The sequence below is a fragment of the Cygnus atratus genome, chromosome 14 (assembly GCF_013377495.2).
Source record: "Cygnus atratus isolate AKBS03 ecotype Queensland, Australia chromosome 14, CAtr_DNAZoo_HiC_assembly, whole genome shotgun sequence".
NCBI classification, from domain to species: domain Eukaryota; kingdom Metazoa; phylum Chordata; class Aves; order Anseriformes; family Anatidae; genus Cygnus; species Cygnus atratus.
This window is the reverse complement of record NC_066375.1, coordinates 12,347,735-12,375,604: the sequence shown is the minus strand read 5'-3', so window position 1 is coordinate 12,375,604 and position 27,870 is coordinate 12,347,735. Positions and strand designations below refer to the sequence as shown.

At 50.8% G+C, this 27,870-nt stretch overlaps 4 protein-coding genes and 1 pseudogene across 4 annotated transcripts in view; all 5 read right to left on the bottom strand.

Annotated features, from left to right (window-relative positions):
• Positions 1 to 1,618: 1,618 nt before the first annotated feature.
• LOC118256218 (protocadherin beta-15-like) lies at positions 1,619 to 5,379 on the bottom strand (annotated as a pseudogene).
• On the bottom strand, positions 1,619 to 20,203 carry LOC118256214 (protocadherin beta-15-like). Its single transcript, XM_035562951.2, has 2 exons — positions 17,348 to 20,203; positions 1,619 to 2,382 (listed from the first exon to the last, which is right to left on the bottom strand). Exon 1 carries the CDS (start codon positions 20,186 to 20,188, stop codon positions 17,753 to 17,755), a length of 2,436 nt encoding a protein of 811 aa, XP_035418844.1. The 5' UTR covers positions 20,189 to 20,203; the 3' UTR covers positions 1,619 to 2,382; positions 17,348 to 17,752.
• Positions 1,619 to 27,870, bottom strand: part of LOC118256220 (protocadherin beta-4-like) — a 46,573-nt gene continuing 20,321 nt past the window's right edge. Inside the window, 1 exon segment of the mRNA XM_050713711.1 lies at positions 1,619 to 2,789. The gene's annotated coding sequence lies outside the window, so the exon portion shown is untranslated.
• LOC118256213 (protocadherin beta-4-like) lies at positions 1,619 to 27,870 on the bottom strand. Its single transcript, XM_035562950.2, has 2 exons — positions 25,302 to 27,870; positions 1,619 to 2,789 (listed from the first exon to the last, which is right to left on the bottom strand). The coding sequence occupies exon 1, from the start codon at positions 27,741 to 27,743 to the stop codon at positions 25,302 to 25,304; it is 2,442 nt and encodes an 813-aa protein (XP_035418843.1). The 5' UTR covers positions 27,744 to 27,870; the 3' UTR covers positions 1,619 to 2,789.
• On the bottom strand, positions 9,501 to 13,255 carry LOC118256216 (protocadherin beta-15-like). Its single transcript, XM_035562953.2, has one exon. The coding sequence runs from the start codon at positions 13,036 to 13,038 to the stop codon at positions 10,597 to 10,599; it is 2,442 nt and encodes an 813-aa protein (XP_035418846.1). The 5' UTR covers positions 13,039 to 13,255; the 3' UTR covers positions 9,501 to 10,596.

The window sequence follows — 27,870 nt, the reverse complement described above, 5'->3', positions numbered from 1 at the left end:
TGCTCACTAAAGGACTTTGCACCTCTCCTTGAGGTATTCCGTGAGGGTCCTGACAACCCATTTCTCCAGGTTCTCCAGGTCCTTTCAATGACAGCAACACCATCTGCTGTAGCCAACACTTCCCTACCCCACCCCCACACCTGTTTTACAGCACCTGCCGACTTTCAGGGGGTACACTCTCCCATCATCGAGGTTATTTATAAGGATGTTAAACAGGAATGCAAACACTGTTGACCCATGGCATACACCAATATTTTTGGGGATCCATACGGACTTTGTGCCAGTGATCACCACTCTTCTGGGCCCAGCTGCTCAGCCATTTCTTATGCTCAGTGCTCACAAGGCCCACAGGAAACCTTCCAGCAAATCCCCAGTACCTACTCTCATCCTCCAGGCAGTAGCGGCCACACATCCAGGTAGAGGACACATGCAACCATAACAATACCTCAATTAAAGAACCCCCCCCCCCAAAATAAATAAATAATTCCCAGTTGTAGGAAAAAAAGAAAAGGATCCTTTACAGAGCTTTCCTGCAAAGAACATTACTACAAAAACTTTCTTCAAAACAGCATCATTTTGTTGCCAGTATTTCGCAAAGAGCAACCCCAGCTCAGAAAAAAACTTCAGAAAAGACAATATAAGAGCTTAAACATATAATTCCCTGAAGGACAGAGACTTTAGTTTCTTTCATTTCATTTATTCCTTTATTTATTTTGGAGGGGAGGAGAAAATCACATTTTCCTTAGTGTTAGAGGGTCATATGTGAGTGCAGTTACAAGTGTACATTGACTCTGCAGGAAACAAGGGTAAGTGTCATGAGCTAGATCCCTTCCAGCTCTAAAATGCTAGATAGGGTTTGGCCTCACCATCTGTGAACAGAGGGGAAGGAAGACTTCCCTTCACCTGCTCAAGATACTCCCTTGACCAGCACACAGTATTCTGCTGATGCAACCTTAGACATCGTTAGCCTTCTTTATGGCAAGGCCACACTTTTGGATCAAGTTCAACTTGTCTCCACAGGACCCCTAGGCCTTTTACACAAGGCTGCTCTTCTGGAACATGGGATTGTTCCTCCCCAAGAGAAGGACTTTGCACCTCTCCTTGTGGAATTCCATGAGGCTCCTGTCAGTCCTTTTCTCCTGGTTCTTTCAATGACAGCAGCACCCTCTGCTGTAGCCAACACTGCCACCTCCTCCCCACACACTCCCATTTTATGGCATCTGCCAATTTACAGAGTTACACTCTGTCCCATCATTGGGATTATTTATAAGGACGGTAAACAGGAATGCAACCAGTATTGACCCATGATGTACACCAAGATTTCCTGGCATCCAGCCGGAATTTGTGCCACTGATCACCACCCTTCTGGGCCCAGCTGCTCCACCACTTCTTATGCTCAGTGCTCACAAGACCAACAAAAGGCGTTCTAGCAAATCCCTGGTACCCACTCTTTCCCTCCAGGCACCAGCGACCACATCTCGTGGTAACGGATATGTGCCCCCATTACAAAACCTCAGTCAAGGAACCATATAATAATAAACCCCTCCCAGAATTTGGAAAACTAAAAATGGGTGCTTTACAGAGCTTTCCTAGAAAGAATATTACTACAAAGACTCTCTCCACAACAGCATCCTTTTTATTGCCAGAATGGCACTCAGGCATTCATTTCATTTCACTTTTACATACAAGGGTATACCAGCTTAAAAATGATATGGTATATAATGCAGCACAACATAACATGAGGGTGTTTAAATATCCAGTCCAATAACAACTTCTTTCCAACAACCCATTGTTACAGGTTGGGTGTCATTCCTTCTTAAGGGGAATTCGTAAGACAATGCTCAAACATACAGCCAAAGGAGAAAGGGAAAAAAGGAAATTTTAAGCATTCTAATGAAAACCTGGAAAAATATGCCATGATAGCAATTCACTGCAATTGAGGAAATCCGGTAAGCAAGAATGAAAACAATAATACCAAGATGAGTTTCCCTTTTGAAAGTTTATCTTGATTCCATCTGCAGACAAAGGTCCTCTGAGGCAATGTGTAGACTTGAAGTTCAATCCACCCAAACACAATGATCACGGTCAAAGCTCTGTATAATTACAGTCTATCTTGGAATACTTAGTGCTGCTATAGTTTTGAGTCAATCCCCAGCAGATGGACCACTGCAAAGTCTGGCTCTGCTGGTTTTTGCTGTGCTGAGGTTAAGATGACATGGTGGAACTCAGTACAAAACATGCTTCTTGCCAATCGAAAGGGAAGACAATGCAGTGCAAAAACAAATGGTGCTCACAGGTCTCACACAGAGAGATCCAGGACTCAGCAAAGAAAGAGAGGAGCACTTGCATCGCACTGAAACACAGGGCTAATGCCTTTCTTACCTTGCGGACAAGGGAGAAGGGCTATACTGCACTGTCATCTGCCCAACCACAACATTGTGTTTCAGCACAGAATAAAAACAGGGTGACAGCCAAGGTTTTTCCTAATAACAAGCACTTAGCCAGGGAGCCTGGATCAAAACTTCCTCATGAAGCATTTTGGAAAAGACAATATCAAAGCTGAAAACATATCACTACCTGAGGGAAAATGCCTTAGTTTTCTTATATTTTTTTTATTTCTAATCCTCTTGGAGGGGTGAAGAAAAACATACTTCTGACTTACTGTTAGAGAGTCACTTGTGAAGCCAATTATCAAGGCAGATTTAATCTCCAGGAAACAAGACTGAATATCATAAGCCAGATCCCTTCCAGCTCCAAGGCATGAAGCCTTTCACTGCATGGACTCAGACCTAGTTAAAGGAAGCCCATTAAAGTGTCCAGCAGATGGTGTCCCAGGGCTGTCCAGGACTGCATCCCCCATGGAGTTAGGGACGGGCAGGAAATCCCCTGTGTCATCAACACCCCTGCCTGTGCCAGAGTGCTGTGGTGGCAGGCTGGGGAGGATGGGCTTCAGGAACTTGAACTCGCTGTTGCCTGAGCCCGTGGTCAGGTTGATCTCGTAGCAATAGGTGTGGGGCAGGGTCCCAGCAGCAGCCCCATCAGCCAGACTGCTCTGCAAGTTGCCTGTGCCATACAGCATGTGCCCTCCTTTCAGCTCCTTTCTCTTGCACACCTTGCAAGCAACAAAGGCTGCGACAGATGTGAGGAAGAGGAGGGAGACAAAGACCAGTGAAATGATTAAATAGATTGTCAGGGAGCTGTCTTCATCCTGCACAGCCACCTCCTGCTGTGGCAGGTGTTCCTGCGAGAGGCCGTTGAGGAGGAGTATGCTCAGTGCTGCAGTGGCCGACAGTGGTGGCCTCCCATTGTCACGCACCAGCACCTCAAGCTTCTGCTTCACGGCATCCCTCTCTGTCACTGGCCTCCTCAGCCGTACCTCCCCATTTTGGGTACCCACAGCAAACAGCCCAGGATCTGTGGCCCTTAGAAGATGGAAGGAAAGCCATGAGTTCTGACCAGAGTCAGCATCAACAGCCACCACTTTGGTGACCAGGTCCCCAGCCTCGGACGAGGCTGGCACCAGCTCACTCAATGGCAGGCTGCTGTCCTGTGCAGGGTGCAACACCAGTGGGGCATTGTCGTTCTCGTCCACCACGAGGAGGCGGACAGTGACGTTGGTGCTGAGGGGAGGGGACCCCGCATCGGTGGCACTCACCAGCACCTCAAGCTGCCTCATCTGCTCATAGTCCAGTGGACGCAGCACAAACACATGTCCGTTCTCTGAGTTCACGGAGATGCAGGAGCAGGGGTCCCGCTCTGCAGGGTGCACAGGCCTCAGGGAATAGATCACCTTGGCATTGGGTCCTGCATCTGAGTCCACTGCACTGACAGCCCCAACAAGCACTGCAGGGATATTGTTCTCTCGCACATACATGGTGTATGATGTCTGGTTGAAAACAGGTGCATTGTCATTGACATCGGAGATGTCCACCATGAAGGTCTGCGTAGTGGTGAGAGAAGGAGACCCTGCGTCTGCCGCTAAGATGACTACAAGGTACTGAGCTGTCTCCTCCCGATCCAATGTGCTCACGGTCACTACCTCATAGTAATTCTTATAGGCTGGCCTTAGGGAGAAGGAGAGCTGGTCTTCAAGGGCACAGGTGATCTCCCCATTCACACCAGAATCCCCGGTCCCTGACAGCAAAGAGGGCGACCACTGTTCCAGGCTCTGCGTTCTCAGGGAGGGGACTGCTGAAGAAAACTGACCACCAGCTCCGGTGCATTGTCGTTCACATCCACCACCTCCACCATCACATTGCACATGCCTGAGAGGCCACCACCATCAGTTGCACGCACACTGAGCTCATATTTCTGTGCATCTTCGAAATCCAGGGGCTTTGTGACTCGGATTTCACCACTCATGCTGTCAATGGTGAATGGCAAGTGGCTCTCACCCACCAATTGGCTGAACCTGTAGGAGATGTCACCATTCAGTCCCACATCTGGATCGGTAGCCATGACACTGAGAACCACAGAGCCCATTGGGGCATTTTCCAAAACCCGACCAATGTAAAGCTTCTGTGTGAAGGTAGGAGCATTATCATTTACATCTAGAACCACAATGTGTATTTGGGTGGTCCCGCTCCTAGGTGGAAAGCCACCGTCTGTAGCAATGAGACTGAAAAGCAACTCCGAATGTGCCTCTCTGTCTAGAGGATTTTCCAATAACAATTCTATATACTTGTTACCCTCAACATGACTCTCAGAGGAGACACTGAAGTACTCATTCTCGGGAGCGATGCTGTAAGCCTGGATGCTGTTGCTGCCAACGTCCAGGTCCTGAGCCGCCTCCACAGGGAATCGCGAGCCAGGGTCACTCGTTTCCGGGATCTGAAAAGTGACTCGTTCCTCGGGAAAGACCGGCGAGTGGTCGTTGACGTCCTCCACGGCCACCTCGACCCGAAAGAACTGCAGCGGGTTTTCGAGCAGGAGCTCGAAGGCGAGCGTGCAGGTAAGCGAGCGGCCGCACATCTCCTCGCGATCGAGCCGCTCCGCCAGGACGAGGCGGCCGGCGGCGCGCTCTAAGCGAAATTGCTGCCGGCCGGCCGGTGAGGCAATGCGTGCCCGGCGAGCCGACAGCTGCGCCGGGGTCAGCCCCGCGTCCTCCGCCACGTTGGCCACCACGGAGCCGCTCTCCCCCTCCTCGGCTACGGAGTAGCGGATGGGCTCGCAGCGAACGCGCGGCACGCACAGCAAAGCACACACACAAAGCACTTGCCTTGCAGACGCCATGGCGGGGCGGCGGACACCCTCCGTGTGCCGCAGTCCTCCGCGGGAAGCGGCGCCCGGCAGCAGCGCGGCGGGAAGCGGCGGGCGCCCTCCCTCGCGGCCTCCCTCTCTCCCTCTCGCCGAGGCCGGCTGGCGGCCCGCAGCGCGGCCGTCCGGGACGGCCAGCGGATGCTGCGGAGGACGGCGCGGAGGACCGCTCGCCGCCGCCTCCCGGCTGCGCTGCGCTGCGTTGTACTGGGCTCGGCCGCCTCCCCGCCCCGCAGCCGCTCGCCGCCGCCTTGGCCAGGAGCACCACCCTGCGGCCCGCGGCGGGACTGCTCCGGGACGGGACGCGCTCCTGGCCGCCGTCTCTCAGCCTTTGCCAAACGCCGGCGTGCTCACAGAGCTTGCCTGCAAACAACATCGCTACAAGGACTCTCCCAACAGCAGCAGCCTTTTTGTGGCAGGAATCGCGCTCGGGTGTTCTTTCCAGGTCACCTTTCCAGGAAAGCGTGTCCTGCTTGGCGGTCATGCGGCTTATGATTGCAGCGTAAAGCAGCGTGAGCTTTTCCCAATGTTCAGTGCCATACCACCGTCGTTCTAACAACCCGTTCTTCTGCCTGTGGTGACAGTCCTTCTTCAGGGGAATAGGTAACACAATGCTCCAACACAGCTCATACAGGAAAAGGGAAAGGGGAAAAGGAGAATGAAAGCTTTCTAAAACCATGGAATTAAACCCACGAAAAATCATGTCAGGACTGCATGTCTCATGGAAAATCTACAGGAAGTGGGAAGGAAAATGGTGGGATAAAACTGGTTGACCGTATTTAAGTTTGTCTAGGGACAGAGTCGTCATTCATTTACCTTAGAATCCCGGCAAACAGAAGCTCATAGTGCTTTATAGTTACCATTGATTCCAGCATCGTGAATGCTTCTAAAGCTTTGAGGCAATCTCCAGGAGACAGCCAACCCTCCTTTTCTAAACCAAAGGGATCTCTAGTTGTGCACGTTATTTCTGTCCCCTGGAGATGACAGCACTCAGTCTAAGCACCTCTCTTGCTGGCCGAGCTGGAGGAACACACATCACAAATACACACTGGGCCCATGCATCTCAGACACGGAGATCGAGGACCCAGCTAAGAAAGAGAGCAGCACTTGTGCTGCATTGACACGCAGGACTCACACCATCCTTTCCCTGCTGACACAGGGGCATGGCTAAAGTGTATTACATGAGCGTGACTTGCTTTGCTTTTAAGGCAGGATGGCCAAGCGGCATTGGCGTGAAAATGATCTTTGTCTGCCCAATCTCACCCTTGTGTTACATCCCAGAAAAAGACAGGGTGGGGTCCTCAGTGCTCCCTAACAAGCAGGACAATGAATTTAAGGAGCCAAAGAATTTAAGGAGCCATAGAACTTAACGAGCCAATATAAAGAGCCAAACCCTACTAATGAAGCACTTCAGAAAAGATACTGTCCGAGATGAAACAAATTGCCTGAAGGAAAGAAACTTTAGTTTCTTGCTTTTTATTTTATCTGTTTTATTGTATTTTTCCTTTGAGGAGTGAAGAAAAACATACGTCTGACTTCCTATTAGAGGGTCATTTGCGAGGCCAATTACAAGCAGGACAAAGAATTTAAGGAGCCAAAGAATTTAACGAGACAAAGAACTTAACGAGCCAATTTGAAAAGCCCAATTCTACTCACTTCAGAAAAGACCCCACCTGAGGCGAAATATCATTGCGTGAAGGATGGAGATTTTAGTTTCCTTCAATTTATTTATTATTTAATTATTTTGGAGGGGTGGAGGAAAACATATATCTGACATTTTTAGAGGGTTATTTGCAAGGCCAATTACAAGTCCAGGTTTACTCTCCAGGAAACAAGGGTAAGGGTGGTGAGCTAGATCCCTTCCAGCTCTAAAACACTAGACAGGGCCTGGCCTCACCAGTGGTGAACAGAGGGGAAGTACGACTTCCCTGGGACTGCTCGAGATATTCCCTTGACCTGTTCAAAATACTCTGCTGATTCAACCATCATTAGCCTTCTTTATGGCAAGGGCATGCTGCTGGCACATTTGCAACTTTGTATCCACTGGGACCCTCCAGAGCCTTTTCCACCAGGCTGCTTTCCTTGAACACGGGATTGTTCCTCCCCAAGTGAAAGACTTTGTACCTCTCCTTGTGGAAATCCATGAGGGTCCTGTCAGCCCATTTCTCCAGGTTCTCCTGGTCCTTTTGATGACAGCAATGCCTTCTGCTGTAGTCAAAACTTCTCTACCCCAGCCACACTCCCGTTTTACAGAACCTGCTGACTTACGGGGGGTACACTTTGTCCCATCATCGAGATTATTTATAAGGACGTTCATCACAGAATCACAGAATATCCCAAGGGGGAAGAAACCCATATGGATCATGGAGTCCAACTCCTGGCTCCACACAGGTCTAATCCAAAATTCAGACCATGTGACTACGAGCACAGCCCAAGTGCTTCTTAAACTCCAACTGGTTTGATGCCATCACTACATCCCTGGGGAACCTGTTCCAGCACACAACAACCCTCTCTGAAGCACCTCTTCCTGATATCCAGCCTGAACCTCCCCTGCCACAGCTTGACACCATTCCCTTGGGTCCTATCACTGGTCACTAAAGAGAATAGATCAGCGCCTGCCCCTTCACTCCCCCTCGTGAGGAAGCTGTAGACCGCAATGAGGTCTCCCCTAAGCCTCTACTGTTCCAGGCTGAACAGGCCAAGTGACCTCAACCGCTCTTCGTACCTCTTCTCCTCTAGGCCCTTCACTATCTTAGTAGCCCTTCTCTGGTCACTCTCCAATAGTTTCACATGCTTTTTGGAATGCAGTGCCCAGAACTGCACACAGTACTCAAGGTGAGGCCACACCAACACAGAGTAGTACTGGACAATCACTTTCCTTGACCAACAAGCAATGCCATGCTTGATGCATCCCAGGATACGGTTGGCCCTCCTGGCTGCCAGGGCACACTGCTGGCTCATATTCAGCTTGCTATCAACCAAAACCCCAGATCCTCTCTGCGGGGCTGCTCTCCAGTGTCTCGTCACCCAGCCTGTACGCATAGACAGGGTTGCCCCTTCCCAGATGCAGGATCCAGCACTTGCTCTTGTTAAACTTCATGTGGTTGGTGATTGCCCAGCTCTACAATGTGTCCAGATCTCTCTGCAAGGCCTTTCTACCCTCAACAGAGTCAACAACTCCTCCCAGTTTAGCATCATTAGCAAATTTGCTCAAAACACCTTCTAGTCCTCCATCCAAATCGTTTATTAAAACACTGAAGAGAACTGGCCCTAAAATGGACCCTTGGGGGACCCCACTGGTGACCGGCCACTGGCCTGATGCAGCCCCATTTACCACAACCCTTTGAACTCTAACCATCAGATAATTATTCACCAATCATATGGTGTTTTTGTCCAGCTGTATGCTGGATATTTTGTCCAGAAGGATCCTAAGGGAAACTGTGTCAAAAGCTTTTCTGAAATCCACAAAGATTACATCAGCTGGTTTCCCTTGATCAACTAGATGGGTGATCTTATAATAAAAGGAAATCAAATTTGTTAAACAGGACCTACCCCTCGTGAACCCATGTTGGCTGGGACCAATGACTACACTGTCCCCCAGGTGTGATTCAATAACTCCCAGGATAATCTCCATAATTTTACCAGGCGCTGACGTGAGACTAACAGGCCTGTAGTTTCCAGGTTCTTCTTTCTTGCCCTTCTTGAAAAATGGTACATTTGCCAGCTTCCAGTCAACTGGGACCTCTCCAGGTTCCCCCAAACATTGAAAAATAATTGAGAGAAGTCCCACGATGATGTCAGTCAGCTCTCTGAGCACCCTGAGACGAATCCCATCCAAACCCATGGACTTGTATGAATCCAGGTGGAGCAGAAAATCCTGCACACGTAAAACAATGCAACCAGTATTGATCAATGGGGTATGACTAGACTTCCCAGCATCCAACAGGACTTGGTGCCATTGACCACCACTCTTCTGGACCCAGCTGCTCAGCCACTTCTTACACTCAGGGCTCACAAGGCCCACAAGAGGCCTGCCCGCAAATCCCCAGTACCCACCCTTTTCCTTCAGGCACTAGCGGTCATATCACCAGGTAGAGGACACGTACCGCAGAACAATACCTCAAGCAAGGAACAAGGTAAAAATAAATATATACATAAATAAAAGCACCCAGACTTTGGAAAAACCCTGAATCCTTTACAGAGCTTTCCTAGAATGAACATTACTACAAAGACTCTCTCCAAAACAGCATTCTTTTTATTGCCAGAATGGCACTTGGACATTCATTTCATTTCACTTTTACAGACAAGGGTATCTTGGATTAAAAAGGATACAGTTTAAGTATCAGTTTAAGTATACAGGTGTTTAAGTATCCATTCCCATAACACCTTCTTTCCAACAACCCATTGTTATAGGCTGGGTATCAGTCCTTCTAAAGGGGAAGTGTTAAGACAATGCTTAAACATACAGCCAAAGGAGAAGGGGAAAAAAGGAAAATTTTAGCATTCTAACAAAAACATGGAAAACCATAGCATGATAGCACTTCACTGCAGTTGAGGAACCCTGGCAAATAGGAATGAACGCAATGACACCAAACTGGATTCTACTTTTAAAGTCATTCTTGGCTCTACCTGTAGACAAAGGTCCTCTGAGGTGATGTGTCGACTTGTCTTTCATGCCGGAATCGTTAGTGCACCAGTAATTTTGGGTCAATCCCAAGCAGATGAACCACTGCAAAGTCTGGCTGTGCACATTTTTGCTGTGCCGTGGTTAAGATGACACAGCAGAACTCAGTACAAAGCATGCTTCTTGCCAACCGAGGTGGAAGAAAATGCAGTGCGAAAACACATGGTGCTCACAGGTCTCACACAGATCCAGGACTCAGCAAAGAAAGAGAGGAGCACTTGCACTGCAGTGAAACACAGGGCTAACGCTTTCCTTAATTTGCAGACAAGAGAGAAGGGCTATACTGCACTGTCATCTGCCCAACCATTGTGTTACATCACAGAGTAAGATAGGGTGACTGTCAAGGTTTTTCCTAATAACAAGCACTTAGCCAGGGAGCCTGGATCAAATGTTAAACATGAAGCACTTTGGAAAAGCCAATATCAGAGCTGAAACATATCATTGCCTGAGGAGAAATGCCTTAGCTTTCTTATATTTTTTTTATTTCTAATCTTTTTAGACGGGTGAAGAATAACATACATCTGTCTTAGTGCTGAAGTGTCAGTTGTAAAGCCAATTACAAATGAAGATTTATTTCCAGGAAACAAGACTGAATATCATAAGCCAGATCCCTTCCAGCTCCAAGGCATGAAGCCTTTCACTGCATGGACTCAGGCCTAGTTAAAGGGAAGCCCATTAAAGTGTCCAACAGATGACGGACCAGAGACGTCCAGGGCTGCATCCCCCATGGAGTTAGGGACTGGTGGGAAATCCTCTGCACCATCAACACCCCTGGCTGTGCCAGAGTGCTGTGGTGGCAGGCTGGGGAGGATGGGCTTCAGGAACTTGAACTCGCTGTTGCCTGAGCCCGTGGTCAGGTTGATCTCATAGCAATAGGTGTGGGGCAGGGTCCCAGCAGCAGCCCCATCAGCCAGACTGCTCTGCAAGTTGCCTGTGCCATACAGCACGTGCCCTCCTTTCAGCTCCTTTCTCTTGCACACCTTGCAAGCAACAAAGGCTGCGACAGATGTGAGGAAGAGGAGGGAGACAAAGACCAGTGAAATGATTAAAAAGATTGTCAGGGAGCTGTCTTCATCCTGCACAGCCACCTCCTGCTGTGGCAGGTGTTCCTGTGAGAGGCCGTTGAGGAGGAGTATGCTCAGTGCTGCAGTGGCCGACAGTGGTGGCCTCCCATTGTCACGCACCAGCACCTCGAGCTTCTGCTTCATGGCATCCCTCTCTGTCACTAGCCTCCTCAGCCGTACCTCCCCATTTTGGGTACCCACTGCAAACAGCCCAGGGTCTGTGGCCCTTAGAAGGTGGAAGGAAAGCCATGAGTTCTGACCAGAGTCGGCATCAACGGCCACCACTTTGGTGACCAGGTCCCCCACCTCAGACGAGGCTGGCACCAGCTCACTGGATGGCGGGCTGCTGTCCTGTGCAGGGTGCAACACCAGTGGGGCATTGTCGTTCTCGTCCACCACGAGGAGGCGGACAGTGACGTTGGTGCTGAGGGGAGGGGACCCCGCATCGGTGGCACTCACCAGCACCTCAAGCTGCCTCATCTGCTCATAGTCCAGTGGACGCAGCACAAACACATGTCCATTCTCTGAGTTCACGGAGATGCAGGAGCAGGGGTCCCGCTCTGCAGGGTGCACAGGCCTCAGGGAATAGATCACCTTGGCATTGGGTCCTGCATCTGAGTCCACTGCACTGACAGCCCCAACAAGCACTGCAGGGATATTGTTCTCTCGCACATACATGGTGTATGATGTCTGGTTGAAAACAGGTGCATTGTCATTGACATCGGAGATGTCCACTGTGAAGGTCTGCGTAGTGGTGAGAGAAGGAGACCCTGCGTCTGCCGCTAAGATGACTACAAGGTACTGAGCTGTCTCCTCCCGATCCAATGTGCTCACGGTCACTACCTCATAGTAATTCTTATAGGCTGGCCTTAGGGAGAAGGAGAGCTGGTCTTCAAGGGCACAGGTGATCTCCCCATTCACACCAGAATCCCGGTCCCTGACAGCAAAGAGGGCGACCACTGTTCCAGGCTCTGCGTTCTCAGGGAGGGGACTGCTGAAGAAACTGACCACCAGCTCCGGTGCATTGTCGTTCACATCCACCACCTCCACCATCACATTGCACATGCCTGAGAGGCCACCACCATCAGTTGCACGCACACTGAGCTCATATTTCTGTGCATCTTCGAAATCCAGGGGCTTTGCGACTCGGATTTCACCACTCATGCTGTCAATGGTGAATGGCAAGTGGCTCTCACCCACCAATTGGCTGAACCTGTAGGAGATGTCACCATTCAGTCCCACATCTGGATCGGTAGCCAAGACACTGAGAACCACAGAGCCCATTGGGGCATTTTCCAAAACCCGACCAATGTAAAGCTTCTGTGTGAAGGTAGGAGCATTATCATTTACATCTAGAACCACAATGTGTATTTGGGTGGTCCCGCTCCTAGGTGGAAAGCCACCGTCTGTAGCAATGAGATTGAAAAGCAACTCCGAATGTGCCTCTCTGTCTAGAGGATTTTCCAATAACAATTCTATATACTTGTTACCCTCAACATGACTCTCAGAGGAGACACTGAAGTACTCATTCTCGGGAGCGATGCTGTAAGCCTGGATGCTGTTGCTGCCAACGTCCAGGTCCTGAGCCGCCTCCACGGGGAATCGCGAGCCAGGGTCGCCCCTTTCCGGGATCTGAAAAGTGATTCGTTCCTCGGGAAAGACCGGCGAGTGGTCGTTGACGTCCTCCACGGCCACCTCGACCCGAAAGAACTGCAGCGGGTTTTCGAGCAGGAGCTCGAAGGCGAGCGTGCAGGTAAGCGAGCGGCCGCACATCTCCTCGCGATCGAGCCGCTCCGCCAGGACGAGGCGGCCGGTGGCGCGCTCTAAGCGAAAGTGCTGCCGGCCGGCCGGTGAGGCAATGCGTGCCCGGCGAGCCGACAGCTGCGCCGGGGTCAGCCCCGCGTCCTCCGCCACGTTGGCCACCACGGAGCCGCTCTCCCCCTCCTCGGCTACGGAGTAGCGGATGGGCTCGCAGCGAACGCGCGGCACGCACAGCAAAGCACACACACAAAGCACTTGCCTTGCAGACGCCATGGCGGGGCGGCGGACACCCTCCGTCTGCCGCAGTTCTCCGCGGGAAGCGGCGCCCGGCAGCAGCGCGGCGGGAAGCGGCGGGCGCCCTCCCTCGCGGCCTCCCTCTCTCCCTCTCGCCGAGGCCGGCTGGTGGCCCGCAGCGCGGCCGTCCGGGACGGCCAGCGGATGCTGCGGAGGACGGCGCGGAGGACCGCTCGCCGCCGCCTCCCGGCTGCGCTGCGCTGCGTTGTACTGGGCTCGGCCGCCTCCCCGCCCGCAGCCGCTCGCCGCCGCCTTGGCCAGGAGCACCACCCTGCGGCCCGCGGCGGGACTGCTCCGGGACGGGACGCGCTCCTGGCCGCCGTCTCTCAGCCTTTGCCAAACGCCGGCGTGCTCACAGAGCTTGCCTGCAAACAACATCGCTACAAGGACTCTCCCAACAGCAGCAGCCTTTTTGTGGCAGGAATCGCGCTCGGGTGTTCTTTCCAGGTCACCTTTACAGGAAAGCGTGTCCTGCTTGGCGGTCATGCGGCTTATGATTGCAGCGCAAAGCAGCGTGAGCTTTTCCAAATGTTCAGTGCCATACCACCGTCGTTCCAACAACCTGTTCACCTGTTCTTCTGCCTGTGGTGACAGTCCTTCTTCAGGGGAATAGGTAACACAATGCTCCAACACAGCTCATACAGGAAAAGGGAAAGGGGAAAAGGAGAATGAAAGCTTTCTAAAACCATGGAATTAAAACCACGAAAAATCATGTCATGACTGCACTCCCGTTTCATGGAGAACCTACAGGAAATGGGAAGGAAGATAATGGGATAAAACTGGGAGACTGTATTTAAGTTTGTCTAGGGAAAGGGTCGTCATTCATTTACCTTAGAATCCAGACAAACAGAAGTTCACAGTGCTTTATATTTACCGTCAATCCCAGCATTGTGAGTGCTTCTAGAGCTTTGAGGCAATCTCCAAGAGACAGCCAACCCTCCTTTTCTAAACCAAAGGGATCTCTAGTTGTGCACGTTATTTCTGACTCATTGAGATGACAGCACTCAGTCTAAGCACCTCTCTTGCTGGCCAAGCTGGAGGAACACACATCACAAATACACACTGGGCCCATGCATCTCAGACAGGGAGATCGAGGACCCAGCTAAGAAAGAGAGCAGCACTCGTCCTGCATTGACACACAGGACTCAGACCATCCTTTCCCTGCTGACATGGGGACATGGCTAAAGTGTATTACATTAGCTTGACTGTCTTTGCTTTTAAGGCAGGATGGCCAAGCTGCATTACCATGAGAATGATCTTTGCCCAATCTCACCCTTGTGTTACATCCCAGAAAAAGACAGGGTGGGGTCCACAGTGCTCCATAACAAGCAGGACAAAGAATTTAAGGAGCCACAGAATTTTACTAGAAAAAGAACTTAATGAGTTAATTTAAGGAGCCAAACCCTACTAATGAAGCACTTCAGAAAAGATATTGTCTGAGATGAAAAATATCATTGCATGAAAGACATAGACTTCAGTTTCTTTCTTTTTATTGTATTTTTTAAAATTTATTTATTTTGGAATGGTGAAGAAAATCATACATATGACTTCCCAGAAGGTCGTTTGTGAGGCCAATTACGAGTGCATATTTACTCTCCAGAAAAAAAAGAAAAAAAAAAAAAAGGAAACAACAAACACCTAAGTGTCATTAGCTAAATCCCTTCCAGCTCTAAAACACTAGACAGGGTCTGCCCTCACTGGTGCTGAACAGAGGAGATGGATGACTTCCCCTGAGCAGCACAAGATACTCCATTGATCTGCTCACGATACTCTGCTGATGCAACCTGAGACATCATTAGCCTTCTTTATGGCAAGGGCATGCTGCTGGCTCAGGTTCAACTTGGTGTCCAATGGGACCCTCAGCACCTTTTCCACGAGGCTGTTTTCCTGGAACATGTGATTGTTCCTGCTCACTAAAGGACTTTGCACCTCTCCTTGAGGTATTCCGTGAGGGTCCTGACAACCCATTTCTCCAGGTTCTCCAGGTCCTTTCAATGACAGCAACACCATCTGCTGTAGCCAACACTTCCCTACCCCACCCCCACACCTGTTTTACAGCACCTGCCGACTTTCAGGGGGTACACTCTCCCATCATCGAGGTTATTTATAAGGATGTTAAACAGGAATGCAAACACTGTTGACCCATGGCATACACCAATATTTTTGGGGATCCATACGGACTTTGTGCCAGTGATCACCACTCTTCTGGGCCCAGCTGCTCAGCCATTTCTTATGCTCAGTGCTCACAAGGCCCACAGGAAACCTTCCAGCAAATCCCCAGTACCTACTCTCATCCTCCAGGCAGTAGCGGCCACACATCCAGGTAGAGGACACATGCAACCATAACAATACCTCAATTAAAGAACCCCCCCCCCCAAAATAAATAAATAATTCCCAGTTGTAGGAAAAAAAGAAAAGGATCCTTTACAGAGCTTTCCTGCAAAGAACATTACTACAAAAACTTTCTTCAAAACAGCATCATTTTGTTGCCAGTATTTCGCAAAGAGCAACCCCAGCTCAGAAAAAACTTCAGAAAAGACAATATAAGAGCTTAAACATATAATTCCCTGAAGGACAGAGACTTTAGTTTCTTTCATTTCATTTATTCCTTTATTTATTTTGGAGGGGAGGAGAAAATCACATTTTCCTTAGTGTTAGAGGGTCATATGTGAGTGCAGTTACAAGTGTACATTGACTCTGCAGGAAACAAGGGTAAGTGTCATGAGCTAGATCCCTTCCAGCTCTAAAATGCTAGATAGGGTTTGGCCTCACCATCTGTGAACAGAGGGGAAGGAAGACTTCCCTTCACCTGCTCAAGATACTCCCTTGACCAGCACACAGTATTCTGCTGATGCAACCTTAGACATCGTTAGCCTTCTTTATGGCAAGGCCACACTTTTGGATCAAGTTCAACTTGTCTCCACAGGACCCCTAGGCCTTTTACACAAGGCTGCTCTTCTGGAACATGGGATTGTTCCTCCCCAAGAGAAGGACTTTGCACCTCTCCTTGTGGAATTCCATGAGGCTCCTGTCAGTCCTTTTCTCCTGGTTCTTTCAATGACAGCAGCACCCTCTGCTGTAGCCAACACTGCCACCTCCTCCCCACACACTCCCATTTTATGGCATCTGCCAATTTACAGAGTTACACTCTGTCCCATCATTGGGATTATTTATAAGGACGGTAAACAGGAATGCAACCAGTATTGACCCATGATGTACACCAAGATTTCCTGGCATCCAGCCGGAATTTGTGCCACTGATCACCACCCTTCTGGGCCCAGCTGCTCCACCACTTCTTATGCTCAGTGCTCACAAGACCAACAAAAGGCGTTCTAGCAAATCCCTGGTACCCACTCTTTCCCTCCAGGCACCAGCGGCCACATCTCGTGGTAACGGATATGTGCCCCCATTACAAAACCTCAGTCAAGGAACCATATAATAATAAACCCCTCCCAGAATTTGGAAAACTAAAAATGGGTGCTTTACAGAGCTTTCCTAGAAAGAATATTACTACAAAGACTCTCTCCACAACAGCATCCTTTTTATTGCCAGAATGGCACTCAGGCATTCATTTCGTTTCACTTTTACATACAAGGGTATACCAGCTTAAAAATGATATGGTGTGTAATGCAACACAACATAACATGAGGGTGTTTAAATATCCAGTCCAATAACAACTTCTTTCCAACAACCCATTGTTACAGGTTGGGTGTCAGTCCTTCTTAAGGGGAATTCGTAAGACAATGCTTAAATATACAGCCAAAGGAGAAGGGGAAAAAAGGAAATTTTAAACATTCTAATGAAAACTTGGAAAAATATGCCATAATAGCAATTCACTGCAATTGAGGAAATCTGGTAAGCAAGAATGAAAACAATAATACCAAGATGAGTTTCCCTTTTGAAAGTTTATCTTGATTCCATCTGCAGACAAAGGTCCTCTGAGGCAATGTGTAGACTTGAAGTTCAATCCACCCAAACACAATGATCACGGTCAAAGCTCTGTATAATTGCAGTCTATCTTGGAATACTTAGTGCTGCTATAGTTTTGAGTCAATCCCCAGCAGATGGACCACTGCAAAGTCTGGCTCTGCTGGTTTTTGCTGTACCGAGGTTAAGATGACATGGTGGAACTCAGTACAAAACATGCTTCTTGCCAATCGAAAGGGAAGACAATGCAGTGCAAAAACAAATGGTGCTCACAGGTCTCACACAGAGAGATCCAGGACTCAGCAAAGAAAGAGAGGAGCACTTGCACTGCAGTGAAACACAGGGCTAATGCCTTTCTTACCTTGCGGACAAGGGAGAAGGGCTATACTGCACTGTCATCTGCCCAACCACAACATTGTGTTTCAGCACAGAATAAAACAGGGTGACAGCCAAGGTTTTTCCTAATAACAAGCACTTAGCCAGGGAGCCTGGATCAAAACTTCCTCATGAAGCATTTTGGAAAATACAATATCAGAGCTGAAACATATCACTACCTGAGGAAAAATGCCTTAGTTTTCTTATATTTTTTTATTTCTAATCCTCTTGGAGGGGTGAAGAAAAACATACTTCTGACTTACTGTTAGAGAGTCACTTGTGAAAGCCAATTGTCAAGGCAGATTTAATCTCCAGGAAACAAGACTGAGTGTCATGAGCCAGATCCCTTCCAGCTCCAAGGCATGAAGCCTTTCACTGCATGGACTCAGACCTAGTTAAAGGGAAGCCCATTAAAGTGTCCAACAGATGGTGGACCAGAGATGTCCAGGGCTGCATCCCCCATGGAGTTAGGGACTGGTGGGAAATCCTCTGCACCATCAACACCCCTGGCTGTGCCAGAGTGCTGTGGTGGCAGGCTGGGGAGGATGGGCTTCAGGAACTTGAACTCGCTGTTGCCTGAGCCCGTGGTCAGGTTGATCTCGTAGCAATAGGTGTGGGGCAGGGTCCCAGCAGCAGCCCCATCAGCCAGACTGCTCTGCAAGTTGCCTGTGCCATACAGCACGTGCCCTCCTTTCAGCTCCTTTCTCTTGCACACCTTGCAAGCAACAAAGGCTGCGACAGATGTGAGGAAGAGGAGGGAGACAAAGACCAGTGAAATGATTAAATAGATTGTCAGGGAGCTGTCTTCATCCTGCACAGCCACCTCCTGCTGTGGCAGGTGTTCCTGCGAGAGGCTGTTGAGAAGGAGTATGCTCAGTGCTGCAGTGGCCGACAGTGGTGGCCTCCCATTGTCACGCACCAGCACCTCGAGCTTCTGCTTCATGGCATCCCTTTCTGTCACTGGCCTCCTCAGCCGCACCTCCCCATTTTGGGTGTCCACAGCAAACAGCCCGGGGTCTGTGGCCCTTAGAAGGTGGAAGGAAAGCCACGAGTTCTGACCAGAGTCAGCATCAATAGCCACCACTTTGGTGACCAGGTCCCCCACCTCGGACGAGGCTGGCACCAACTCACTGGATGGCGGGCTGCTGTCCTGTGCAGGGTGCAACACCAGTGGGGCATTGTCGTTCTCGTCCACAACGAGGAGGTGGACGGTGACGTTGGTGCTGAGGGGAGGGGATCCCGCATCGGTGGCACTCACCAGCACCTCAAGCTGCCTCACCTGCTCATAGTCCAGTGGACGCAGCACAAACACATGTCCGTTCTCTGAGTTCACGGAGATGCAGGAGCAGGGGTCCCGCTCTGCAGGGTGCACAGGCCTCAGGGAATAGATCACCTTGGCATTGGGTCCTGCATCTGAGTCCACTGCACTGACAGCCCCAACAAGCACTGCAGGGACATTGTTCTCTCGCACATACATGGTGTATGATGTCTGGTTGAAAACAGGGGCATTGTCATTGACATCAGAGATGTCCACCGTGAAGGTCTGCATAGTGGTGAGGGGAGGAGACCCTGCATCTGCCGCTGTGATAACCACAAGGTACTGAGCTGTCTCCTCCCGATCCAATGTGCTCACGGTCACTAGCTCATAGTAATTCTTAAAGGCTGGCCTCAGGGAGAAGGGGAGCTGGTCTTCAAGGGCACAGGTGATCTCCCCATTCACACCAGAATCCTGGTCTCTCACAGCAAATACAGCTACCAGTGTCCCAGGCAGTGTGTTCTCAGGGAGGGGGCTGCTGAAGGAACTGACCATAAGCTCCGGTGCATTGTCATTCACATCCATCACCTCCACCACTACATTGCACATGCCTGAGAGGCCTCCACCATCAGTTGCCAGCACACTGAGCTCATATTTCTGTGTAGTCTCAAAATCCAGGGGCTTTGTGACTCGAATTTCACCACTCATGCTGTCAATTGTGAAAGGCAAGTGGCTTTCACTGACTGCTTGGCTGAACCTGTAGGAGATGTCACCATTCAGTCCCACATCTGCATCTGTGGCTACAACTCTGAGAACCACAGAGCCTGCTGGGGCACTTTCCAAAACCTGACCAACGTACATGTCCTGAGTAAAGATGGGAGCGTTGTCATTTACATCCAGAACTACGATGTGGATTTGGGTGGTCCCGCTCCTAGGTGGAGAGCCACCGTCTGTAGCAATGAGACTGAAAAGCAACTCTGGCTGCTCCTCTCTGTCTAGAGGCTTTTCCAAAACCAATTCTATGAACTTATTTCTTGGGTGCTTAAAAGAAACACTGAAGTACTCATTCTCGGGAGTGATGCTGTAAGTTTGGATGCTGTTGCTGCCAACGTCCAGGTCCTGAGCCGCTTCCACAGGAAAACGCGAGCCAGGGTCGCCCCTTTCCGGGATCTGAAAAGTGACTCGTTCCTCGGGAAAGACCGGCGAGTGGTCGTTGACGTCCTCCACGGCCACCTCGACCCGAAAGAACTGCAGCGGGTTTTCGAGCAGGAGCTCGAAGGCGAGCGTGCAGGTAAGCGAGCGGCCGCACATCTCCTCGCGATCGAGCCGCTCCGCCAGGACGAGGCGGCCGGTGGCGCGCTCTAAGCGAAAGTGCTGCCGGCCGGCCGGTGAGGCAATGCGTGCCCTGCGAGCCGACAGCTGCGCCGGGGTCAGCCCCGCGTCCTCCGCCACGTTGGCCACCACGGAGCCGCTCTCCCCCTCCTCGGCTACGGAGTAGCGGATGGGCTCGCAGCGAACGCGCGGCACGCACAGCAAAGCACACACACAAAGCACTTGCCTTGCAGACGCCATGGCGGGGCGGCGGACACCCTCCGTGTGCCGCAGTCCTCCGCGGGAAGCGGCGCCCGGCAGCAGCGCGGCGGGAAGCGGCGGGCGCCCTCCCTCGCGGCCTCCCTCTCTCCCTCTCGCCGAGGCCGGCTGGCGGCCCGCAGCGCGGCCGTCCGGGACGGCCAGCGGATGCTGCGGAGGACGGCGCGGAGGACCGCTCGCCGCCGCCTCCCGGCTGCGCTGCGCTGCGTTGTACTGGGCTCGGCCGCCTCCCCGCCCGCAGCCGCTCGCCGCCGCCTTGGCCAGGAGCACCACCCTGCGGCCCGCGGCGGGACTGCTCCGGGACGGGACGCGCTCCTGGCCGCCGTCTCTCAGCCTTTGCCAAACGCCGGCGTGCTCACAGAGCTTGCCTGCAAACAACATCGCTACAAGGACTCTCCCAACAGCAGCAGCCTTTTTGTGGCGGGAATCGCGCCCGGGTGTGCTTTCCAGGTCACCTTTCCAGGAAAGCGCGTCCTGCTTGGCGGTCATGCGGCTTATGAATGCAGTGCAAAGCAGCGTGAGCTTTTCCCAATGTTCAGTGCCATACCACCGTCGTTCTAACAACCCGTTCTTCTGCCTGTGGTGACAGTCCTTCTTCAGGGGAATAGGTAACACAATGCTCCAACACAGCTCATACAGGAAAAGGGAAAGGGGAAAAGGAGAATGAAAGCTTTCTAAAACCATGGAATTAAAACCACGAAAAATCATGTCATGACTGCACTCCCGTTTCATGGAGAACCTACAGGAAATGGGAAGGAAGATAATGGGATAAAACTGGGAGACTGTATTTAAGTTTGTCTAGGGAAAGGGTCGTCGTTCATTTACCTTAGAATCCAGACAAACAGATGTTCACAGTGCTTTATATTTACCGTCAATCCCAGCATTGTGAGTGCTTCTAGAGTTTTGAGGCAATCTCCAGGAGACAGCCAACCCTCCTTTTCTAAACCAAAGGGATCTCTAGTTGAGCACATTTTTTCTGTCCCCTGGAGATGACAGCACTCAGTCTAAGCACCTCTCTTGCTGGCCAATCTTTAGGAGCACACATCACAAATACACAGAGTGCCCACACATCTCAGGCAGGGAGATCGAGGACCCAGCTAAGAAAGAGAGCAGCACTTGTGTTGCATTGAAACACAGGACTCACACCATCCTTTCCCTGCTGGCATGGGGACATGGCTAAAGTGCATTACATGAGCGTGACTTGCTTTGCTTTTAAGGCAGGATGGCCAAGCGGCATTAGCGTGAGAATGATCTTTGTCTGCCCAATCTCACCCTTATGTTACATCCCAGAAAAAGACAGGGTGAGGTCCTCCGTGCTCCCTAACAAGCAGGACAATGAATTTAAGGAGCCAAAGAATTTAACGAGACAAAGAACTTAACGAGCCAATTTGAAGAGCCCAATTCTACTCACTTCAGAAAAGACCCCACCTGAGGTGAAACATCATTGCGTGAAGGATGGAGATTTTAGTTTCCTTCAATTTATTTATTTATTTAATTATTTTGGAGGGGTGGAGGAAAACATATATCTGACATTTTTAGAGGGTTATTTGCAAGGCCAATTACAAGTCCAGGTTTACTCTCCAGGAAACAAGGGTAAGGGTGGTGAGCTAGATCCCTTCCAGCTCTAAAACACTAGACAGGGCCTGGCCTCACCAGTGGTGAACAGAGGGGAAGTACGACTTCCCTGGGACTGCTCGAGATATTCCCTTGACCTGTTCAAAATACTCTGCTGATTCAACCATCATTAGCCTTCTTTATGGCAAGGGCATGCTGCTGGCACATTTGCAACTTTGTATCCACTGGGACCCTCCAGAGCCTTTTCCACCAGGCTGCTTTCCTTGAACACGGGATTGTTCCTCCCCAAGTGAAAGACTTTGTACCTCTCCTTGTGGAAATCCATGAGGGTCCTGTCAGCCCATTTCTCCAGGTTCTCCTGGTCCTTTTGATGACAGCAATGCCTTCTGCTGTAGTCAAAACTTCTCTACCCCAGCCACACTCCCGTTTTACAGAACCTGCTGACTTACGGGGGGTACACTTTGTCCCATCATCGAGATTATTTATAAGGACGTTCATCACAGAATCACAGAATATCCCAAGGGGGAAGAAACCCATATGGATCATGGAGTCCAACTCCTGGCTCCACACAGGTCTAATCCAAAATTCAGACCATGTGACTACGAGCACAGCCCAAGTGCTTCTTAAACTCCAACTGGTTTGATGCCATCACTACATCCCTGGGGAACCTGTTCCAGCACACAACAACCCTCTCTGAAGCACCTCTTCCTGATATCCAGCCTGAACCTCCCCTGCCACAGCTTGACACCATTCCCTTGGGTCCTATCACTGGTCACTAAAGAGAATAGATCAGCGCCTGCCCCTTCACTCCCCCTCGTGAGGAAGCTGTAGACCGCAATGAGGTCTCCCCTAAGCCTCTACTGTTCCAGGCTGAACAGGCCAAGTGACCTCAACCGCTCTTCGTACCTCTTCTCCTCTAGGCCCTTCACTATCTTAGTAGCCCTTCTCTGGTCACTCTCCAATAGTTTCACATGCTTTTTGGAATGCAGTGCCCAGAACTGCACACAGTACTCAAGGTGAGGCCACACCAACACAGAGTAGTACTGGACAATCACTTTCCTTGACCAACAAGCAATGCCATGCTTGATGCATCCCAGGATACGGTTGGCCCTCCTGGCTGCCAGGGCACACTGCTGGCTCATATTCAGCTTGCTATCAACCAAAACCCCAGATCCTCTCTGCGGGGCTGCTCTCCAGTGTCTCGTCACCCAGCCTGTACGCATAGACAGGGTTGCCCCTTCCCAGATGCAGGATCCAGCACTTGCTCTTGTTAAACTTCATGTGGTTGGTGATTGCCCAGCTCTACAATGTGTCCAGATCTCTCTGCAAGGCCTTTCTACCCTCAACAGAGTCAACAACTCCTCCCAGTTTAGCATCATTAGCAAATTTGCTCAAAACACCTTCTAGTCCTCCATCCAAATCGTTTATTAAAACACTGAAGAGAACTGGCCCTAAAATGGACCCTTGGGGGACCCCACTGGTGACCGGCCACTGGCCTGATGCAGCCCCATTTACCACAACCCTTTGAACTCTAACCATCAGATAATTATTCACCAATCATATGGTGTTTTTGTCCAGCTGTATGCTGGATATTTTGTCCAGAAGGATCCTAAGGGAAACTGTGTCAAAAGCTTTTCTGAAATCCACAAAGATTACATCAGCTGGTTTCCCTTGATCAACTAGATGGGTGATCTTATAATAAAAGGAAATCAAATTTGTTAAACAGGACCTACCCCTCGTGAACCCATGTTGGCTGGGACCAATGACTACACTGTCCCCCAGGTGTGATTCAATAACTCCCAGGATAATCTCCATAATTTTACCAGGCGCTGACGTGAGACTAACAGGCCTGTAGTTTCCAGGTTCTTCTTTCTTGCCCTTCTTGAAAAATGGTACATTTGCCAGCTTCCAGTCAACTGGGACCTCTCCAGGTTCCCCCAAACATTGAAAAATAATTGAGAGAAGTCCCACGATGATGTCAGTCAGCTCTCTGAGCACCCTGAGACGAATCCCATCCAAACCCATGGACTTGTATGAATCCAGGTGGAGCAGAAAATCCTGCACACGTAAAACAATGCAACCAGTATTGATCAATGGGGTATGACTAGACTTCCCAGCATCCAACAGGACTTGGTGCCATTGACCACCACTCTTCTGGACCCAGCTGCTCAGCCACTTCTTACACTCAGGGCTCACAAGGCCCACAAGAGGCCTGCCCGCAAATCCCCAGTACCCACCCTTTTCCTTCAGGCACTAGCGGTCATATCACCAGGTAGAGGACACGTACCGCAGAACAATACCTCAAGCAAGGAACAAGGTAAAAATAAATATATACATAAATAAAAGCACCCAGACTTTGGAAAAACCCTGAATCCTTTACAGAGCTTTCCTAGAATGAACATTACTACAAAGACTCTCTCCAAAACAGCATTCTTTTTATTGCCAGAATGGCACTTGGACATTCATTTCATTTCACTTTTACAGACAAGGGTATCTTGGATTAAAAAGGATACAGTTTAAGTATCAGTTTAAGTATACAGGTGTTTAAGTATCCATTCCCATAACACCTTCTTTCCAACAACCCATTGTTATAGGCTGGGTATCAGTCCTTCTAAAGGGGAAGTGTTAAGACAATGCTTAAACATACAGCCAAAGGAGAAGGGGAAAAAAGGAAAATTTAGCATTCTAACAAAAACATGGAAAACCATAGCATGATAGCACTTCACTGCAGTTGAGGAACCCTGGCAAATAGGAATGAACGCAATGACACCAAACTGGATTCTACTTTTAAAGTCATTCTTGGCTCTACCTGTAGACAAAGGTCCTCTGAGGTGATGTGTCGACTTGTCTTTCATGCCGGAATCGTTAGTGCACCAGTAATTTTGGGTCAATCCCAAGCAGATGAACCACTGCAAAGTCTGGCTGTGCACATTTTTGCTGTGCCGTGGTTAAGATGACACAGCAGAACTCAGTACAAAGCATGCTTCTTGCCAACCGAGGTGGAAGAAAATGCAGTGCGAAAACACATGGTGCTCACAGGTCTCACACAGATCCAGGACTCAGCAAAGAAAGAGAGGAGCACTTGCACTGCAGTGAAACACAGGGCTAACGCTTTCCTTAATTTGCAGACAAGAGAGAAGGGCTATACTGCACTGTCATCTGCCCAACCATTGTGTTACATCACAGAGTAAGATAGGGTGACTGTCAAGGTTTTTCCTAATAACAAGCACTTAGCCAGGGAGCCTGGATCAAATGTTAAACATGAAGCACTTTGGAAAAGCCAATATCAGAGCTGAAACATATCATTGCCTGAGGAGAAATGCCTTAGCTTTCTTATATTTTTTTTATTTCTAATCTTTTTAGACGGGTGAAGAATAACATACATCTGTCTTAGTGCTGAAGTGTCAGTTGTAAAGCCAATTACAAATGAAGATTTATTTCCAGGAAACAAGACTGAATATCATAAGCCAGATCCCTTCCAGCTCCAAGGCATGAAGCCTTTCACTGCATGGACTCAGACCTAGTTAAAGGGAAGCCCATTAAAGTGTCCAACAGATGACGGACCAGAGACGTCCAGGGCTGCATCCCCCATGGAGTTAGGGACTGGTGGGAAATCCTCTGCACCATCAACACCCCTGGCTGTGCCAGAGTGCTGTGGTGGCAGGCTGGGGAGGATGGGCTTCAGGAACTTGAACTCGCTGTTGCCTGAGCCCGTGGTCAGGTTGATCTCGTAGCAATAGGTGTGGGGCAGGGTCCCAGCAGCAGCCCCATCAGCCAGACTGCTCTGCAAGTTGCCTGTGCCATACAGCACGTGCCCTCCTTTCAGCTCCTTTCTCTTGCACACCTTGCAAGCAACAAAGGCTGCGACAGATGTGAGGAAGAGGAGGGAGACAAAGACCAGTGAAATGATTAAATAGATTGTCAGGGAGCTGTCTTCATCCTGCACAGCCACCTCCTGCTGTGGCAGGTGTTCCTGCGAGAGGCCGTTGAGGAGGAGTATGCTCAGTGCTGCAGTGGCCGACAGTGGTGGCCTCCCATTGTCACGCACCAGCACCTCGAGCTTCTGCTTCATGGCATCCCTCTCTGTCACTAGCCTCCTCAGCCGTACCTCCCCATTTTGGGTACCCACTGCAAACAGCCCAGGGTCTGTGGCCCTTAGAAGGTGGAAGGAAAGCCATGAGTTCTGACCAGAGTCGGCATCAACGGCCACCACTTTGGTGACCAGGTCCCCCACCTCAGACGAGGCTGGCACCAGCTCACTGGATGGCGGGCTGCTGTCCTGTGCAGGGTGCAACACCAGTGGGGCATTGTCGTTCTCGTCCACCACGAGGAGGCGGACAGTGACGTTGGTGCTGAGGGGAGGGGACCCCGCATCGGTGGCACTCACCAGCACCTCAAGCTGCCTCACCTGCTCATAGTCCAGTGGACGCAGCACAAACACATGTCCGTTCTCTGAGTTCACAGAGATGCAGGAGCAGGAGTCCTGCTCTGCAGGCGGTACAGGCCTCAGGGAATAGATCACCTTGGCATTGGGTCCTGCGTCTGAGTCCACTGCACTGACAGCCCCAACAAGCACTGCAGGGATATTGTTCTCTCTCACATACATGGTGTATGATGTCTGGTTGAAGACAGGGGCATTGTCATTGACATCGGAGATGTCCACCGTGAAGGTCTGCGTAGTGGTGAGAGGAGGAGACCCTGCATCTGCCGCTGTGATAACCACAAGGTACTGAGCTGTCTCTTCGCGGTCCAATGTGCTCACGGTCACTAGCTCATAGTAATTCTTATAGGCTGGCCTTAGGGAGAAGGAGAGCTGGTCTTCAAGGGCACAGGTGATCTCCCCATTCACACCAGAATCCTGGTCTCTCACAGCAAAGAGGGCGACCACTGTCCCAGGCAGTGTGTTCTCAGGGACGGGGCTGCTGAAGGAACTGACCACCAGCTCCGGTGCATTGTCGTTCACATCCATCAGCTCCACCAACACCTTGCAGAGTGCCGAGAGGCCCCCACCATCAGTTGCCCGCACACTGAGTTCATATTTCTGTGTGGTCTCAAAATCCAGGGGCTTTGCGACTCGGATTTCACCACTCATGCTGTCAATTGTGAATGTGGACAGGATGTCCCCCAGAACATTGCTGAACCTGTAGGAGATGTCACCATTAAGCCCCATGTCTGGATCAGTGGCTACGACTCTGAGAACCACAGAGTCCGCTGGGGCACTTTCCAAAACCTGACCAACGTACACGTCCTGAGTAAAGATGGGAGCGTTGTCATTTACATCCAGAACTACGATGTGGATTTGGGTGGTCCCGCTCCTAGGTGGAGAGCCACCGTCTGTAGCAATGAGACTGAAAAGCAACTCTGGCTGCTCCTCTCTGTCTAGAGGCTTTTCCAATACAAGTTCGACGTGCATGTCAACCTCACTCCGTTTCCGAATAGAAACACTGAAGTACTCGTTCTCGGGAGCGATGCTGTAAGCCTGGATGCTGTTGCTGCCAACGTCCAGGTCCTGAGCCGCCTCCACGGGGAAACGTGAGCCAGGGTCGCCCCTTTCCGGGATCTGAAAAGTGACTCGTTCCTCGGGAAAGACCGGCGAGTGGTCGTTGACGTCCTCCACGGCCACCTCGACCCGAAAGAACTGCAGCGGGTTTTCGAGCAGGAGCTCGAAGGCGAGCGTGCAGGTAAGCGAGCGGCCGCACATCTCCTCGCGATCGAGCCGCTCCGCCAGGACGAGGCGGCCGGTGGCGCGCTCTAAGCGAAAGTGCTGCCGGCCGGCCGGTGAGGCAATGCGTGCCCTGCGAGCCGACAGCTGCGCCGGGGTCAGCCCCGCGTCCTCCGCCACATTGGCCACCACGGAGCCGCTCTCCCCCTCCTCGGCTACGGAGTAGCGGATGGGCTCGCAGCGAACGCGCGGCACGCACAGCAAAGCACACACACAAAGCACTTGCCTTGCAGACGCCATGGCGGGGCGGCGGACACCCTCCGTGTGCCGCAGTCCTCCGCGGGAAGCGGCGCCCGGCAGCAGCGCGGCGGGAAGCGGCGGGCGCCCTCCCTCGCGGCCTCCCTCTCTCCCTCTCGCCGAGGCTGGC